We start from the raw sequence: 18,606 nt of genomic DNA, 5'->3' as shown, positions 1-18,606 counted from the left end.
ATGGCGCAGATGCTATAACACATGTAGAGTAGAGAATACTGTGGAGGGCTGCAGGGGCACTTTTAGGTGTCTCTGTTACTCAAAAGGCTAGGACATTTTGGGCATTTATAGCACATACATTGGACATGCTCAAAAATTGTCAGCTAGATGCAGACCCCAATAGTGAGACCAGGATCTATCTCAGAACAAGGGCTCTTCATTCCCCAGGAATGGAGCAGTATTCGCACACGTATGGTCTCTCTTAATTCGATTGTTTGGGAGTTCTCAAAGTTGGCTCTCCATCCCTGGTGGCAGGCAATAAGGCCTCGTTCTTGAGATTGCGAAATGTCACTTGAACCTGCATCTAATTGGGAGTAACTCTTAATGAAAGCAAATTATGTGGCATCCAATAAGCAATCTATCAGTCTATAAGTGTGCTAACCGGCTGCCACATCAGAAGAAATATGAAACTAATAGTGATGCTAATTGGTTAAGGTGGCACAATCAATCCTTTCTGCACCAGAGGTACATGTCACTCTGCCCTCCACCTTTCTAACTACTACCCTTCTATATAGGACCCTATTATAGGGTGATTCTTGAAAACCCATCTCTTCAAGAAAGCTTACAACCTGCCACCTCACCACTACCGGAGCCACTGAAACCCCCCAACCTATTGTCTCCTTCCTCATCATCCTGTAGATGCTATCAATGGTGCTATATAAATAAATATTAATAATAATTCTTCCCTAGAAGCAATGTTGGGACATGGGGGTCAACCTGTATGATGTATCCCTTCATAATTTTCCTTTATGTTATTAAGCACTTAGCCAGATATCGCAAGTAGTGGGAGGATAGCAGTCTGCACTTCTAATGTAATTCAAGAATGCAGAAGACATTGTACAGGATTGTCCATGCTGTTTATTCTCAACGCGTTTCGAAATTCAACCAACTTCTTCATCATGAGTAACACAATATTGGTTTCACTCGTCACCTATGCAAATTTGTCCATCGGATAAGACCCTATTGCGCTTGGAATTCCTTGTTTTCACTTCGCCTGGAACAGAATTGTCCACGCACTTTCACTATAGTGCAGCACCACCCAGTGGGTAAATGAGCACATGAATGTCATGCAATGGCTGAAGGCCCCGAGAGCTGATGCTTCAGAGTGTTATACGGCTTTGAGTTATGTGGAGCTGTAATACTGCACTCATAGACTTCTCTGGGACCTTACCATGGTTGCCAACCATCCATAAACATACAGAACTCTATTTGCCTTGTCCGTAAAAAAAGAAATGAAGGGGTCCTTGATTTTTTGAAGCTGAAGAAATTTCTACAAATTATTTTGACTTTAATTATCATAATTTTATAGTTTGCAGTGACTAAACGAATCCTCATATCACAATTATGAGCTGCAGAAAAAAATAAAGTTGGCAACCCTGGACCCTACTGCATCTCCATAGGCATCAGAATTCATGTCGTGGCACTAACGTGTTGATTCTAGAGGGTATCTACAGGTACGACATGGAAGTTATGAGCAAGAGGCATGTACTAGAGTCTTTTGTAATTCTTACATGATGCAGTCATCGTTGTGTGACACAAGATGGGTTTTGTTCTTGTTTGTAGATTCATCTTCTCCCAAGGGGGCAATCATGTTTTAAGTAGACCTTTATAAGTCAGGCCTATGCCTCAGGGGCCTGTATCCATTCTGGAATTTAAAGGAGTACCATACCAAAGCGGCAGTAATTATTCCCCCTTTTTCAGGGCCATAAAGTTTGTACTTTATAGGTTGACATTATGAGGGGAATTCCTAGAGTGTGGAGGATGGGTTTAGCAATTTCCCCAAAACATGTTATATTCAGAGATCTGCCAAGCTCTCACGATGGAGAAGGGGCACAGCATAGGATTGGCACAGGTAGAAACTGTAACTGGACCGTCTACTACCAAAGACTAAATGGCATGTAGCGGGTAAAGTCATGTTACAAATTTTAAATAGGAGTCTCATACACATATGGGGTGTATTTTGCCATTCAGAAGGATTGTCTCAAAGACACTGAGACATATTGTTAGCATATGTCATGAAACTCTTAAGTCTAGAAGTGGTATTTTCTCCAGGAAAGAGACTTGGACCTTGGTGTCCAATTGGTTCTGTACATCTTTCTTCTTGTATGATTGGCCCGTTACAGCCAAGAGATCAAATAAGTGTCTCTTCCTAGCACCAGTTCCATTTCATTCTAGTGTTTGGCTGTCGACAAAGTGGCCTGACCACCACTAGGCATGTTCCACAGATAAGTCTTCTATGTTTCTCATGAAACTCTGGGCAAACTAGTTAAAAAAAGCTACTTTTTTTAATCACGTGATGAAACCTTGAAATAAAAATTATACTTGTGTCCGCTATTGTCTACCATTTGTATAATATATACCGTGGCCTTGTTCAGGGAACTGGGTGGGGGCTAGGGTTTCCATTTAGAGGAAGGTTATTAGGATTTTTAATTGTTTGTTAGAGTATTTTGTTTTATTATAATTTATTTTGAGATTTTTTTGTTACATCTTGTCTCCCAAAAGGTTAGAACAGTTATTAACCCCTTCATGACCCAGCCTATTTTGACCTTAAAGACCTGGCCATTTTTTGTAATTCTGACCAGTGTCCCTTTATGAGGTAATAACTCAGGAACGCTTCAACGGATCCTAGCGATTCTGACATTGTTTTTTTGTGACATATTGGGCTTCATGCTAGTGGTAAATTTAGGTCGATAATTTTTGCGTTTATTTGTGAAAAAAATTGAAATTTCGCTAAAATTTTGAACATTTTGCAATTTTCAAATTTTGAATTTTTATTCTGTTAAACGAGAGAGTTATGTGACACAAAATAGTTAATAAATTACATTACCCACATGTCTACTTTACATCAGCACAATTTTGGAACCAACATTCTTTTTGCTAGGAAGTTATAAGGGTTAAAATCTGACCAGCGATTTCTCATTTTTACAGCAAAATTTACAAAACCATTTTTTTTAGGGACCACCTCACATTTGAAGTCAGTTTGAGGGGTCTATATGGCTGAAAATACCCAAAAGTGACACCATTCTAAAAAATGCACCCCTCAAGGTGCTCAAAACCACATTCAAGAAGTTTATTAACCCTTCAGGTGCTTCACAGCAGCAGAAGCAACATGGAAGGAAAAAATGAACATTTAACTTTTTAGTCACAAAAATGACGTTTTAGCAACAATTTTTTTATTTTCCCATGGGTAAAAAGAGAAACTGGACACCAAACGTTATTTTACAATTTGTCCTGAGTACACGGATACCCCATATGTGGGGGAGAACCACTGTTTTGGGTGCACGACAGGGCTCGGAAGGGAAGGAGCGCCATTTGACTTTTTCAATTAAAAATTGGCTCCAATCTTTAGAGGACACAATGTCGCGTTTGGAGAGCCCCTGTGTGCCTAAACATTGGAGCTCCCCCACAAGTGATCCCATTTTGGAAACTAGACCCCCCAAGGAACTTATCTAGATGCATAGTGAGCACTTTGAACCCCCAGGTGCTTCACAAATTGATCAGTAAAAATGAAAAAGTACTTTTTTTTCACATAAAATTTATTTTAGCTTCAATTTTTTCATTTTCACATGGGTAACAGGATAAAATGGATCCTAAAATGTGTTGGGCAATTTCTCCTGAGTATATCGATACCTCATATGTGGTCACAAACCACTGTTTGTGCACACGGCAAGGCTCGGAAGGGAAGGAGCGCCATTTGACTTTTGAATGAAAAATTAGCTCCAATCATTAGCGGACACCATGTCGCGTTTGGAGAGCCCCTGTGTGCCTAAACATTGGAGCTTCCCCACATGTGATCCCATTTTGGAAACTAGACCCCCCAAGGAACTTATCTAGATGCATAGTGAGCACTTTGAACCCCCAGGTGCTTCACAAATTGATCCGTAAAAATGAAAAAGTACTTTTTTTCACAAAAAATTCTTTTAGCCTCAATTTGTTCATTTCCACATGGGCAACAGGATAGAATGGATCCTAAAATGTATTGGGCAATTTCTCCTGAGTACACTGATACCTCACATGTGGGGGTAAACCACTGTTTGGGCACATGGTAGGGCTCAGAAGGGAAGGAGCGCCATTTGACTTTTTGAATGAAAAATTAGCTCCAATCGTTTGCTGACACCATGTCGCGTTTGGAGAGCCCCTATGTGCCTAAACATTGAAGCTTCCCCACATGTGACCCCATTTTGGAAACTAGACCTCCCAAGGAACTAATCTAGATGTGTGGTGACCACTTTAAACCCTCAAGTGCTTCACAGAAGTTTATAACGCAGAGCCGTGAAAATAAAAAATCATTTTTCTTTCCTCAAAAATTATTTTTTAGCCCACAATTTTTTATTTTCACAAGAGTAACAGGAGAAATTGGACCCGAAACGTTGTTGTCCAGTTTGTCCTGAGTACGCTGATACCCCATATGTGGGGGGGAACCACTGTTTGGGCACACGTCGGGGCTTGGAAGAGAAGTAGTGACTTTTGAAATGCAGACTTTGATGGAATGGTCTGCGGGCATCACGTTGCGTTTGCAGAGCCCCTGATGTGCCTAAACAGTAGAAACCCCCCACAAGTGACCCCTCTTTGGAAACTGACCTGCCAAGAAACTTATCTAGATATGTGGTGAGCACTTTGAACCCCCAAGTGCTTCACAGAAGTTTACAACGAAGAGCCATGAAAATAAAAAATCATGTTTCTTTTCTCAAAAATGATGTTTTAGCAAGCAATTTTTTATTTTCACAAGGGTAACAGGAGAAATTGGACCCCAATAGTTGTTGCTGAGTTTGTTTGGGCACACGTCGGGGCTCGCAAGGGAAGTAGTGACTTTTGAAATGCAGACTTGATGTAATGGTCTGCGGGCGTCATTGTTGTGAATTCTGTGGCAGGGCTCCCTCCTGTGGTCACAAGTGGTACTTCGGCTGATTCTGTCTGTGAGCTTCCGTTGGTGGAGGAGAGTGGTACTGCGGCTTCTGAGTTTCCTTCCTCAGGTGATGTAGTGAAGTCGTTAGGTGCTGCTCTATTTGACTCCACCTGGTGCTCTGATCCTGGCCTCCAGTCAATGTTCTAGTATAGGACTTGCTTCCTCCTGGATCGTTCCTGTGGCCTGCTGCTCTGCATAGCTAAGTTCCGCTTTTGTTATTTTGTTTGCTGTTTTTTCCTGTCCAGCTTGCGTATTTGTTTTTTCTTGCTTGCTGGAAGCTCTGGGACGCAGAGGGTGTACCTCCGTGCCGTTAGTTCGGTACGGAGGGTCTTTTTGCCCCCTTTTGCGTGGTTGTTTGTAGGGTTTTGTGTTGACCGCAAAGTTACCTTTCTTATCCTCGCTCTGTTCAGAAAGTCGGGCCTCACTTTGCTAAATCTATTTCATCTCTACGTTTGTCTTTTCATCTTAACTCACAGTCATTATATGTGGGGGCTGCCTTTTCCTTTGGGGTATTTCCTTGAGGCAAGGTAGGCTTATTTTCTATCTTCAGGCTAGCTAGTTTCTCAGGCTGTGCCGAGTTGCATAGGGAGCGTTAGGCGCAATCCACAGCTGCCTCTAGTGTGTGTTGGAGAGGATTAGGGATTGCGGTCAGCAGAGTTTCCACGTCTCAGAGTTCGTTCTATGTTTTTGGGTTATTGTCAGGTCACTGTATGTGCTCTGGCTTCTATGTCCATTGTGGTACTGAATTGCCTTATCATAACAGTACTGGAGGCCCAAAGTACTAATGATTCTCAATAGAGGGAAAAAAGAAGTTCTGAGACCATTTTTTTTCCTATGCACTGTGTTTTGCCTTTTTTTTCCCCTAGACATTTGGGTGGTTCAGGACACAGGTGTAGCGATGGACATTAAAGGTCTGTCTTCATGTGTGGATAATCTCACTGCAAGAGTACAAAATATTCAAGACTTTGTGGTTCAGAATTCTATGTTGGAACCAAGAATTCCTATTCCTGATTTGTTTTTTGGAGATAGAACTAAGTTTGTGAATTTCAAAAATAATTGCAAACTGTTTCTGGCCTTGAAACCTCGCTCCTCTGGTGACCCAGTTCAACAAGTGAGAACTATTATTTCTTTTTTGCGTGGCGACCCTCAAGACTGGGCATTTTCCCTTGCGCCAGGAGATCCTGCATTAAGTAATATTGATGCGTTTTTCCTGGCGCTCGGATTGCTGTACGATGAACCTAATTCGGTGGATCAGGCAGAGAAAAATTTGCTGGATCTGTGTCAGGGTCCGGATGAGATTGAGATTTACTGTCAGAAATTTAGAAGGTGGTCCGTGCTCACTCAATGGAATGAAGGTGCGCTCGCAGCTATTTTCACAAAGGGTCTCTCTGAAGCCCTTAAGGATGTCATGGTGGTATTTCCTATGCCTGCGGGCCTAAATGAGTCTATGTCTCTGGCCATTCAGATCGGTCGACGCTTGCGTGAGCGTAAATCTGTGCACCATTTGGCGGTATTATCTGAGCATAAACCTGAGCCTATGCAGTGCGATAGGACTTTGACCAGAGTTGAACGGCAAGAACACAGACGTCGGAATGGGCTATGTTTTTACTGTGGTGATTCCACTCATGCTATCTCCGATTGTCCTAAGCGCACTAAGCGGTTCGCTAGGTCTGCCACCATTGGTACAGTACAGTCAAAATTTCTTTTGTCCGTTACTTTGATCTGCTCTTTGTCATCCTATTCTGTCATGGCATTTGTGGATTCAGGCGCTGCCCTGAATTTGATGGACTTGGAGTATGCCAGGCGTTGTGGGTCTTTCTTGGAGCCCTTGCAGTGTCCTATTCCACTGAGAGGAATTGATGCTACGCCTTTGGCCAAGAATAAGCCTCAGTATTGGACCCAGCTGACCATGTTCATGGCTCCTGCACATCAGGAGGATATTCGCTTTCTGGTGTTGCATAATCTGCATGATGTGGTCGTTTTGGGGTTGCCATGGCTACAGGTCCATAATCCAGTATTAGATTGGAAATCCATGTCTGTGTCTAGCTGGGGTTGTCAGGGGGTACATGGTGATGTTCCATTCCTGTCTATTTCATCATCCACCTCTTCTGAGGTCCCAGAGTTCTTGTCTGATTACCGGGATGTATTTGATGAGCCCAAGTCCGATGCCCTACCTCCGCATAGGGATTGTGATTGTGCTATCGATTTGATTCCTGGTAGTAAATTTCCAAAAGGGCGACTGTTTAATTTATCTGTACCTGAGCACGCCGCTATGCGGAGTTACGTGAAGGAGTCCTTGGAGAAGGGGCACATTCGCCCGTCATCGTCGCCATTGGGAGCGGGGTTCTTTTTTGTGGCCAAGAAGGATGGTTCGCTGAGACCTTGTATAGATTACCGCCTTCTAAATAAGATCACGGTCAAATTTCAGTACCCCTTGCCGCTGTTATCTGATTTGTTTGCTCGGATTAAGGGGGCTAGTTGGTTCACCAAGATAGATCTTCGTGGTGCATATAATCTTGTGCGTATAAAGCGAGGCGATGAATGGAAAACTGCATTTAATACGCCCGAGGGCCATTTTGAATACCTAGTTATGCCATTCGGACTTGCCAATGCTCCATCAGTGTTTCAGTCCTTTATGCATGACATCTTCCGAGAGTACCTGGATAAATTCCTGATTGTGTACTTGGACGATATTTTGGTCTTCTCGGATGATTGGGAGTCTCATGTGAAGCAGGTCAGAACGGTGTTTCAGGTCCTGCGTGCTAATTCTTTGTTTGTGAAGGGATCAAAGTGTCTCTTTGGTGTTCAGAAGGTTTCATTTTTGGGGTTCATTTTTTTCCCCTTCTACTATCGAGATGGATCCTGTTAAGGTCCAGGCCATCCATGATTGGACTCAGCCGACTTCTCTGAAGAGTCTGCAAAAGTTCCTGGGCTTTGCTAATTTTTATCGTCGCTTCATCTGCAATTTTTCTAGTATTGCTAAACCATTGACCGATTTGACCAAGAAGGGTGCTGATGTGGTCAATTGGTCTTCTGCTGCTGTGGAAGCTTTTCAAGAGTTGAAGCGTCGTTTTTCTTCTGCCCCTGTGTTATGTCAGCCAGATGTTTTGCTTCCGTTCCAGGTCGAGGTTGATGCTTCTGAAATTGGAGCGGGGGCTGTTTTGTCGCAGAGAAGTTCTGATTGCTCGGTGATGAAACCATGCGCCTTCTTTTCCAGGAAGTTTTCGCCTGCTGAGCGAAATTATGATGTTGGCAATCGAGAGTTGCTGGCCATGAAGTGGGCATTCGAGGAGTGGCGTCATTGGCTTGAAGGAGCTAAGCATCGCGTGGTGGTCTTGACTGATCATAAGAACTTGACTTATCTCGAGTCTGCCAAACGGTTGAATCCTAGACAGGCTCGCTGGTCACTGTTTTTCTCCCGTTTCGACTTTGTGGTTTTGTACCTTCCGGGCTCTAAAAATGTGAAGGCGGATGCCCTGTCTAGGAGTTTTGTGCCCGACTCTCCGGGTTTATCTGAGCCGGCGGGTATTCTCAAAGAGGGAGTAATTGTGTCTGCCATCTCCCCTGATTTGCGGCGGGTGCTGCAAAAATTTCAGGCTAATAAACCTGATCGTTGCACAGCGGAGAAACTGTTTGTCCCTGATAGGTGGACAAATAGAGTTATCTCTGAGGTTCATTGTTCGGTGTTGGCTGGTCATCCTGGAATCTTTGGTACCAGAGAGTTAGTGGCTAGATCCTTTTGGTGGCCATCTCTGTCACGGGATGTGCGTTCTTTTGTGCAGTCCTGTGGGATTTGTGCTCGGGCTAAGCCCTGCTGTTCTCGTGCCAGTGGGTTGCTTTTGCCTTTGCCGGTCCCGAAGAGGCCTTGGACACATATCTCTATGGATTTTATTTCAGATCTTCCCGTCTCTCAAAAAATGTCAGTCATTTGGGTGGTTTGTGATCGCTTCTCAAAGATGGTCCATTTGGTACCCTTGTCTAAATTACCTTCCTCCTCTGATTTGGTGCCATTGTTCTTCCAGCATGTGGTTCGTTTACATGGCATTCCGGAGAATATCGTTTCTGACAGAGGTTCCCAGTTTGTTTCAAGGTTTTGGCGAGCCTTTTGTGGTAGGATGGGCATTGACTTGTCTTTTTCCTCGGCTTTCCATCCTCAGACTAATGGCCAGACCGAACGAACCAATCAGACCTTGGAAACATATCTGAGATGCTTTGTTTCTGCTGATCAGGATGACTGGGTGTCCTTTTTGCCTTTGGCTGAGTTCGCCCTTAATAATCGGGCTAGCTCGGCTACCTTGGTTTCGCCGTTTTTCTGCAACTCTGGGTTCCATCCTCGTTTCTCTTCAGGGCAGGTTGAGTCTTCGGACTGTCCTGGTGTGGATACTGTGGTGGACAGGTTGCAGCAGATCTGGACTCATGTGGTGGACAATTTGACCTTGTCCCAGGAGAAGGCTCAACGTTTTGCTAATTGCAGACGCTGTGTGGGTCCCCGACTTCGTGTTGGGGATTTGGTTTGGTTGTCATCTCGTCATATTCCTATGAAGGTTTCCTCTCCTAAATTTAAGCCTCGTTTCATTGGTCCGTATAGGATTTCTGAGGTTCTTAATCCTGTGTCTTTTCGTTTGACCCTTCCAGAATCGTTTTCCATCCATAACGTTTTCCATAGGTCATTGTTGCGGAGATACGTGGCACCTATGGTTCCATCTGTTGATCCTCCTGCCCCGGTTTTGGTGGAGGGGGAGTTGGAGTATATTGTGGAGAAGATTTTGGATTCTCGTGTTTCGAGACGGAAACTCCAGTATCTGGTTAAGTGGAAGGGTTATGCTCAGGAAGATAATTCCTGGGTCTTTGCCTCTGATGTCCATGCTCCCGATCTTGTTCGTGCCTTTCATATGGCTCATCCTGGTCGTCCTGGGGGCTCTGGTGAGGGTTCGGTGACCCCTCCTCAAGGGGGGGGTACTGTTGTGAATTCTGTGGCAGAGCTCCCTCCTGTGGTCACAAGTGGTACTTCGGCTGATTCTGTCTGTGAGCTTCCGTTGGTGGAGGAGAGTGGTACTGCGGCTTCTGAGTTTCCTTCCTCAGGTGATGTAGTGAAGTCGTTAGGTGCTGCTCTATTTGACTCCACCTGGTGCTCTGATCCTGGCCTCCAGTCAATGTTCTAGTATAGGACTTGCTTCCTCCTGGATCGTTCCTGTGGCCTGCTGCTCTGCATAGCTAAGTTCCGCTTTTGTTATTTTGTTTGCTGTTTTTTCCTGTCCAGCTTGCGTATTTGTTTTTTCTTGCTTGCTGGAAGCTCTGGGACGCAGAGGGTGTACCTCCGTGCCGTTAGTTCGGTACGGAGGGTCTTTTTGCCCCCTTTTGCGTGGTTGTTTGTAGGGTTTTGTGTTGACCGCAAAGTTACCTTTCTTATCCTCGCTCTGTTCAGAAAGTCGGGCCTCACTTTGCTAAATCTATTTCATCTCTACGTTTGTCTTTTCATCTTAACTCACAGTCATTATATGTGGGGGCTGCCTTTTCCTTTGGGGTATTTCCTTGAGGCAAGGTAGGCTTATTTTCTATCTTCAGGCTAGCTAGTTTCTCAGGCTGTGCCGAGTTGCATAGGGAGCGTTAGGCGCAATCCACAGCTGCCTCTAGTGTGTGTTGGAGAGGATTAGGGATTGCGGTCAGCAGAGTTTCCACGTCTAAGAGTTCGTTCTATGTTTTTGGGTTATTGTCAGGTCACTGTATGTGCTCTGGCTTCTACGTCCATTGTGGTACTGAATTGCCTTATCATAACAGTCATGTTGCATTTGCAGAGCCCCTGATGTGCCTAAACAGTAGAAACCCCCACAAGTGACCACATTTTGGAAACTAGACCCCCCCAGGGAACTTATCTAGTTATGTGGTGAGCACTTTGAACCCCCAAGTGCTTCACAGAAGTTTTCAACGCAGAGCCGTGAAAATAAAAAATCATTTTTCTTTCCTCAAAAATTATGTTTTAGCAAGCATTTTTTTATTTTCACAAGGGTAACAGGAGAAATTGGACCCCAATAATTGTTGCCCAGTTTGTCCTGAGTATGCTGGTACCCCATATGTGGGGGTAAACCACTGTTTGGGGGCTCGGAAGGGAGGGAGCACCATTTGACTTTTTGAATGCAAGATTGACTGGAACCAATGGTGGCGATATGTTGCGTTTGGAGACCCCTGATGTGCCTAAACAGTGGGAACCCCTCAATTCTAACTCCAACACTAACCCCAACACACTCCTAACCCTAATCCCAACTCTAGCCATAACCCTAATCACAACCCTAACCACAACACACCCCTAACCACAACCCTAACCCCAACACACCCCTAACCCTAATCCCAACCCTAACCCTAACCATAACCCTAACCACAGCCTAATCTTAACCCTATTTCCAACCCTAGCCCTAATTCCAACCCTAACGCTAAGGCTATGTGCCCACGTTGCGGATTCGTGTGAGATTTTTCCGCACCATTTTTGAAAAATCTGCAGGTAAAAGGCACTGCATTTTACCTGCGGATTTACCGGGGTTTTCCAGTGTTTTTTGTGCGGATTTCACCTGTGGATTCCTATTGAGGAACAGGTGTAAAATGCTGCGGAATCCGCACAAAGAATTGACATTCTGCGGAAAATACAACACAGCGTTTCCGCGTGGTATTTTCTGCACCATGGGCACAGCGGATTTGGTTTTCCATAGGTTTACATGGTACTGTAAACCTGATGGAAAACTGCTACGAATCCGCAGCGGCCAATCTGCTGCAGATCCGCAGCCAAATCCGCACCGTGTGCACAAAGCCTAATTCTAACCCCAACCCTAGTTCTAACCCTAATTCTAGCCGTAACCCAAACCCTAACCCTAAGGCCAGGTTCACATTGCGCTAGCAGCAGCCCGTTCAGCACATACGCTAACGGGCTGCTGCTAGTGCAAGTGCCGACGTTTGCATCGCGCTAGCGCAGATAGAGCATCTGCTAGCTCTATCTGCGCTAGCAGTGACGGACCCGGAAACGCTGCAGCCCGCGTCTCCGGGTCCGTCACTCAATGACGGCACATCCTTAGCGTACACCCATTGTGGGCGTGCGCTAGTGATGCGTCCAACATTGCTGTCAATGGCGGCCGGAATGGACTACGTTACACCGCGTTTATGCCGTGGTGTAACGTAGTCTGTCTAACGGACTGCTTAGACGCAGTGTGAACTAACCCTAACCCTAACCCTAGTGGGACAAAGAAAAATAAAATTTTCTTTATTTTATTTTTGTCCCTACCTATGGGGGTGATAAAGGGGGGGGGGTTATTTATTTATTTATTTTTTTTTGATCGCTGTGATAGAACCTATTACAGCAATCAAAATGTACTTGTAACGAATCTGCCGGCCGGCAGATTCCTCGAGCGCACTGCACATGTGCCCGCCATTTTCCAAGATGGCGGCGCCCATGCAGCAGCCGGATGGACACCGGGAGGCACACGGGAGGTCGGTAAGTATGATGGGGGGGATCGGACAGAGGGGGGGAAGGACCGGACAGTGGGGGAAGTGGACAGGAGGACGGAGGGGAGTGGAGGACAGGAAATGACAGGACAGAGGACGGAGGGGAGGTGATCGGTGGCGGTGGGGGGGGGGGGACATCGCGATCTCCAGCCATGGCTGATGCTATTGCAGCATCGGCCATGGCTGGATTGTAATATTTCACCAATTTTCATTGGTGAAATATTACTATCGCTCTGATTGAAAGTGAAAGTGAAACGTCACTTTCAACAGCCAATCAGAGCGATCGTAGCCACGGGGGGAGGGGGATGTGAAGCCACCCCCCCTGGGCTAAAGTACAACTCCTCCTGTCCCTGCAGGCTGAGTGAAATTACAGTTAACCCTTTCACCCGGCCTGCAGGAGCCCAATCCGGCCATGACACATATGCTGCGTCACAGGTTGGAATGGCACAGGTTTTCATGACGCATACGCTGCGTCAAAGGTTGGGAAGGGGTTAAAGGGAACCTGATAGCTGAATCAACACCTAAAAAGTAATTAATGTACATGGCTGCATACATCTGTCTTTTAAGGCTGATTATACGCCACCGCATTGTGTGGGGAAAGTGTACAGTATATAGTGATACTCATCTGTTCAAACTTCTTTTGCTACATATCCAAACAATCTTGACTTGTCGTGAAATGCGTGCTCTACTGTCAAACCAGTCCTGCCCCATATAGCAATATCATGTCCACTGAGGTGTGACTAAGATTCCATGATCTGGCCACATTTTCTCCTCCCAGAACTTTGCATCCTATGGCTGCTTGTGATCATTGAGACTTTTGGCAGCAGAGTGACCTCAAGCTTCCAGACCTGTGCAGTGGACCTCTAACTACATGCCAAAATTGCAACTTTCAAATGCAGTCGCAGGATGCAAAGTTCTCGGAGGACAGATACAGGAAAGATATATATCTTGGTACCGTGTTAGCCAGTGGAGAGAAAAATATTTAGAATTGAGAGTCCTCAGGACAGATAGGGATCATAGTCATGTCTTAGTGGGCACGTGATTGGCATGACTGGTTCGCCCGTAGTACATGCCTTTTCAATTAGTCAAGGTCATTTGGATATGAAGCAAAAGAAGTTTGAAAGAGTGAGTATCAATATATATTGTAAACTTTCCCCACACAATAGGGTTGCCTGTAATTAGCCTTAAAAGACAGATGCAGCCATATCATTTGTTTATAGATGTTGGTACGAGAGTCACGTTACCTTTAAAGTTTTTATTAAAAAATCAGCAGGGGGCTTATCTACAGGGAGTGAAGAGACAGCAGTCACACTCAGGCATGGAAACTAAAGAAACTAGTGCTAGTCTATATGGCACATGATGATGGTTGGAGTCATTTCCAAAATCACAATGGGGTTTTATAATAATGTAAACATGTATATCCCTTTGTTCTAGTATTTTTCTTTTTTTTTTTTACATTTTTTTTTAGATCTGCCCTAATTTGCACATATCACCCCTACCTCCCAAAGGACGGCCCTCCAGGCTTTCGTTACCCTCCAGTTGACATTGGAACTATCCTGCTGTAGATCCTGTGCTCTTGGACAATTATCCCTAATGCAGTGTCTCTCAGCTGGATTCCTGCCTCCTGCACTGACAGTGTAGTCTACTTTTAGACTACACTCTGTGCTCCTGTACACTGTATGCTCATATAGTATCCCCTGCCTGACTGATTTCTAGAAAATTACAACTTTCCTGCACCCCTCCAGAACAGAGCTTGCAATAGCAAGGCAATGCAGCGCTGAACTGTGTTTGTTGACTGCTACTAACAGATTAGTAATGTGAAGGCTGCTCTGTCGATACATATGGCAGAAGATAATCCTCTGTTATATGCATCAGCAGAGCAACATTTGCAGTTTCACATCTCTGATCTCTCAGGAGCAGGCAACTAACACTGCTCAGCTCTGCCTAGTAATCACAACTTCTGTTGCAGAGGACTGCAGGAAAGTTGAGCTAGTCTAGAAATCATCTAACAAATATGTAAAAATCTAACAACCAGAAATTAAATAAACACAAAAACATTGTACTCTTCTCTGCATCCACTATTACATCGTTTGTCCATTTCAACATGAAAAATTTGGTGAAAAGTCCTGTTTAACAATAAATATGCATTTACTGTGCTTGTGAAAAATAATGTGTTTGTAGGAGTAACGCTCTAAAGAGTGCCTATCATTTATTGAAGAGAACAATGGGCAGCCACACCCACACACAAATGATATATCAAAATATGACTGATTCAAAAATGCAGTAAATAGTTCCTAATCACTGTCTAAAGGATCCGACTTTCAAAAAGAAGTAGAATCCAAACTTCCGGGATTCTTATTTGACATGCTGCCAATTATTTATTTTTTGTTTTATTTATAAAAAGGAGGTCGCAAACAGATAATAGGCACTCTTTAAAGCTACAGCTTTGGAAAACATTACTAGTAATGTCACATTATGGCTGCACAACAATATCTCATGTACTTAATTTGTCATCTATTCCTGAAATATAAAAATATACGGTATATATCTATCTATCTATCTATCTATCTATCTATCTATCTATCTATATATATATATATATATATATATATATATAAGCAGTACAGATGAGAAATAGGCTTGGACATTGCAGAGAGATTATCAGGGAGATCTGTGTCCATCCCATAGATCTTAACAGCTCATTTACATATTTAGAAAAATGGGGATTACTGTGGAATATGACATCGGATCGCAGATATCAAGGTATCATTTTATTTAGCTTCCTATGTCCTACATGCCCATATAGATGGCTGAGGAGGGTTGACCCTACTGACAGATTCCTTTTAAATGTCCACTGTTGACTGATTTTGTAGCTGCTTCTCGCAGATGTTAGGCAGTAGGTTACAGTGACTAAGCAGGGTAGCACAGGGTAGATAGTACAGCCTAGACTTGTCAGAAGAAAGTGCAAGAAGGTTGGCTAGGATGGTATGTGACCTCACATCAGGGCTATTTTTACATAATTTATGTCACCTTTGTCTATCAAGTATATTTGGTATTGCATCTCATATCAGTTCAAGTCATTAGGATTTATGTGCAGTACCAGATACAATCTATGTGTTCTTATTTTTATTCAATTTTTTCTAGAATTTTGAACATTTCCTTTAAATGTTCATACGGGTTTAAGAATACATTTGTTACCACTTTAAGTCTTACACGATTTTCTATTGCTCCTCTCTCACAGGTGGTGCGCCCCTCGAACCATGCAACAATACAGAGCATAGTCAAGGCTGTTGGCATCATCCCTGGTGTCCCAGAACCGTGCTGTACACCTGAAAGAATGAGTTCCCTAAGCGTCCTTTTCCTGGATGAAGGTCGAAATGTGGTACTGAAAGTGTACCCCAATATGTCAGTGGAGAGTTGTTCCTGCAGATAACGCAATGCTGAGAGGTCCACCGCAAAGTCATTACTGCGAGGCCTTCAGAGCCTCTTTTTTCGTCTTTCCTTAACAATTTGTCACGGTGGACAGGACACAAGTGTCATTGTAAGGAAATGGATTTTCTTTGGAAGGAAAAAACTTAATATATTGGGAAAGATGCGGATAGTTCCCCAATATTTTCCTTCAGTGACATCGTGGTATGAAGGAACCATATACCTACAGCTTGAGATATGAATGAACCTGATCTGGAGATGGCATTCTTGTCTTACACTTTACAGGAGTGGATTTCTACTTTTTATGTTGTGATGGCGATTCTGTGTGTTCCATGTGTATAGTATATATTTCTTGTACAGCCATATTGTTTGCAGTGATATTGTATACCATAGAAAGTCAAGGTTTACCTCCCGCTATGGGCATCTGTTGTGCTGAATAATGTCAAGATATTTTTATGTGGGCCATAAATCTGAGTTTCTAATGCAAACTGGCAGTGATCCCCTTCCCTTCCACTGCCATGTCTATCTTGCCAGGTTTCCCCTTCCACTGCCAAGTCCACCCTGCCAGGTTTCCCCTTCCACTGCCAAGTCTACCCTGCCAGGTTTCCCTGGGTCTCTAATTCTTCTCCTTGTAGTGGGACACTATTACTGCAGCCGGAAAGTAGAGACTGGTGGGGGACTGGGGAACGTCGTTATGTGAGAGATCGGACATTGTTGCTGTGAGTATCGATTGTATTATTTCTTTATTCAAGCCTTCTTCTTAAGTGGAGAGAGAGGTAATCAGCCATCAAGCACTTTCCCCAACATCATCTCTGACCCCCGTACAAATAAAATTCCCTTTTAGACGCCTTTGCTCTAAGGGTACGTGCACACGAGTATTTGCAGAGAAGTTTCCTGCACCAAATACTGTACCTGTCTCTTTGCAGTAAAAATGCAGCATACAATATTTGTGTTTTGGAGGTGTTTTTACTTGCCATTTAATGCATTCATTTAAATGGACGAAAGCCGCTGTAAAAATGCTGAAATAATTGATTTGCTACAAATTTGAAAAAATGCAATGAAGAAAAGGCAGCATTGACATTTCAGAAATCTCATTCAATTTGCTAGCACTGTAAAAAAAAAAACTCTACAAATACTCAACGTGTGCACAAGCCCTAATGTGTATAGGCGGGCCTTAAGGATTATAGATGCACCCCTGTACCCTTAGCACTTATAGTTTAGCATTATACCTGTACAGTTGTTTTTAATTATTAATAATATATATATAATTTCTATAAAACATCCAATATTACATGACATAAAATAGTCTCAGCAGTCAGACCCGTAAATATGAGGTCTTGTGTTCCCTATTAGTCAGTGCTCTATATGCGGTATTATAGAAATGTTCTCCCCTGGAGGTAATCCTAATCATTTCATAGTAGAATATTTTATGGAAGAACAGTATGGCTCATAGCGTGCCTCATTATAGGCCCCATTGGAGGTTGCATGGAGTTGTAACACACGCATATTACACACGCATGCACATCCTCAGAAGAATGTATGATATGGCTGTCTCCACTCGCTATATTGAGAGATGGTAGATCTAAGCATTGATTTACTTTATGTGACTTACTATATCCTCTAATTAATTGTGTACAGAGTAGTCATCTGGTTGGTGTAAAGTAAATGTCCGCCCTTGCCTAAATTGCTTCATAATATGTTCTTAAAGGGAATCTGTCAGCAGGCTTTTTCTATATGATCTGAGAACACTGTAAAGTAGGGGAAGAGAGCCTCATTCCAGGAATGTGTCACTTGCTTAGCAGCTTGCAGTAGTTTCAATACAATCAGTGTTTTATCAGCAGCAGATTATCACAGCAGGACTTGATGTTGCATGCCAGGCAGTTCAGCTCATCTGTGTAACCCCGCCCTCACTGGCAGTTTGTGAAAAACGTACAGTGTATACAGGAAGTTGTCAATCATTGGTGTGGGCAGGGTTATACACAGCTCAGAATTCTAACCACTGCTACATCTACAGCAGAGAAGACAAGGATTTTAACAAAACTACACCAAGCAGTTCAGTAAGTGACACATCACTGGGATCAGGATCTATGCATATACGTCATGCTGCTCTCAGATTCCATAGTAAAAACCTGCTGATGGATTCCCTTTAAAGTATTGTTAAACCGTAACATTCTTGCTGCTGTCAGCCACCTGTAGAGTGAGCACGGATGATTTACGACAGATATTAACCTATTAATGACCAGGCCTCAAGAGGCATTATTAACCAGTGAAATAATATTCATGCAGGAGCTGTGCACACACTCATGCAGGAGCTGTACGCACACTCAATCAGGAGCTGTACGCACACTCATGTAAGAGCTGTACGCACACTCATGTAAGAGCTGTAGGCACACTCATACAGGAGCTGTACGCACACTGATGCAGGAGCTGTATGCACACTTATACAGGAGCTGTACACACACTCATACAGGAGCTGTACACACACTCAATCAGGAGCTGTATGCACACTCATGCAGGAGATGTAAGCACACTCAACCAGGAGCTGTACGCATACTCATACAGGAGCTGTACGCACACTCAGTCAGGAGCTGTACGCACACTCAATCAGGAGCTGTACGCACACTCATGCAGGAGATGTAAGCACACTCATGCAGGAGCTGTACGCAAACTCATGCAGGAGCTGCACACACACTCATGCAGGAGCTGTACGAACACTCAATCAGGAGCTGTACGCACACTCATGC

General features: G+C 43.8%; 1 protein-coding gene across 1 annotated transcript in view; it reads left to right on the top strand.

The window, feature by feature from the left end:
• The window catches only part of GDF10 (growth differentiation factor 10), a 30,101-nt gene extending 13,335 nt beyond the window's left edge, over positions 1–16,766 (top strand). The window contains exon 3 of the mRNA XM_069752675.1: positions 15,675–16,766. Coding sequence (XP_069608776.1) covers positions 15,675–15,866 — 192 coding nt within the window. The 3' untranslated portion in view covers positions 15,867–16,766. The remainder of the gene's footprint in view (positions 1–15,674) is intronic.
• Positions 16,767–18,606: the final 1,840 nt, after the last annotated feature.

This window comes from Ranitomeya imitator, chromosome 2 (assembly GCF_032444005.1).
Source record: "Ranitomeya imitator isolate aRanImi1 chromosome 2, aRanImi1.pri, whole genome shotgun sequence".
Classification (NCBI taxonomy): domain Eukaryota; kingdom Metazoa; phylum Chordata; class Amphibia; order Anura; family Dendrobatidae; genus Ranitomeya; species Ranitomeya imitator.
This window is presented reverse-complemented; position numbering and strand designations above follow the sequence as displayed.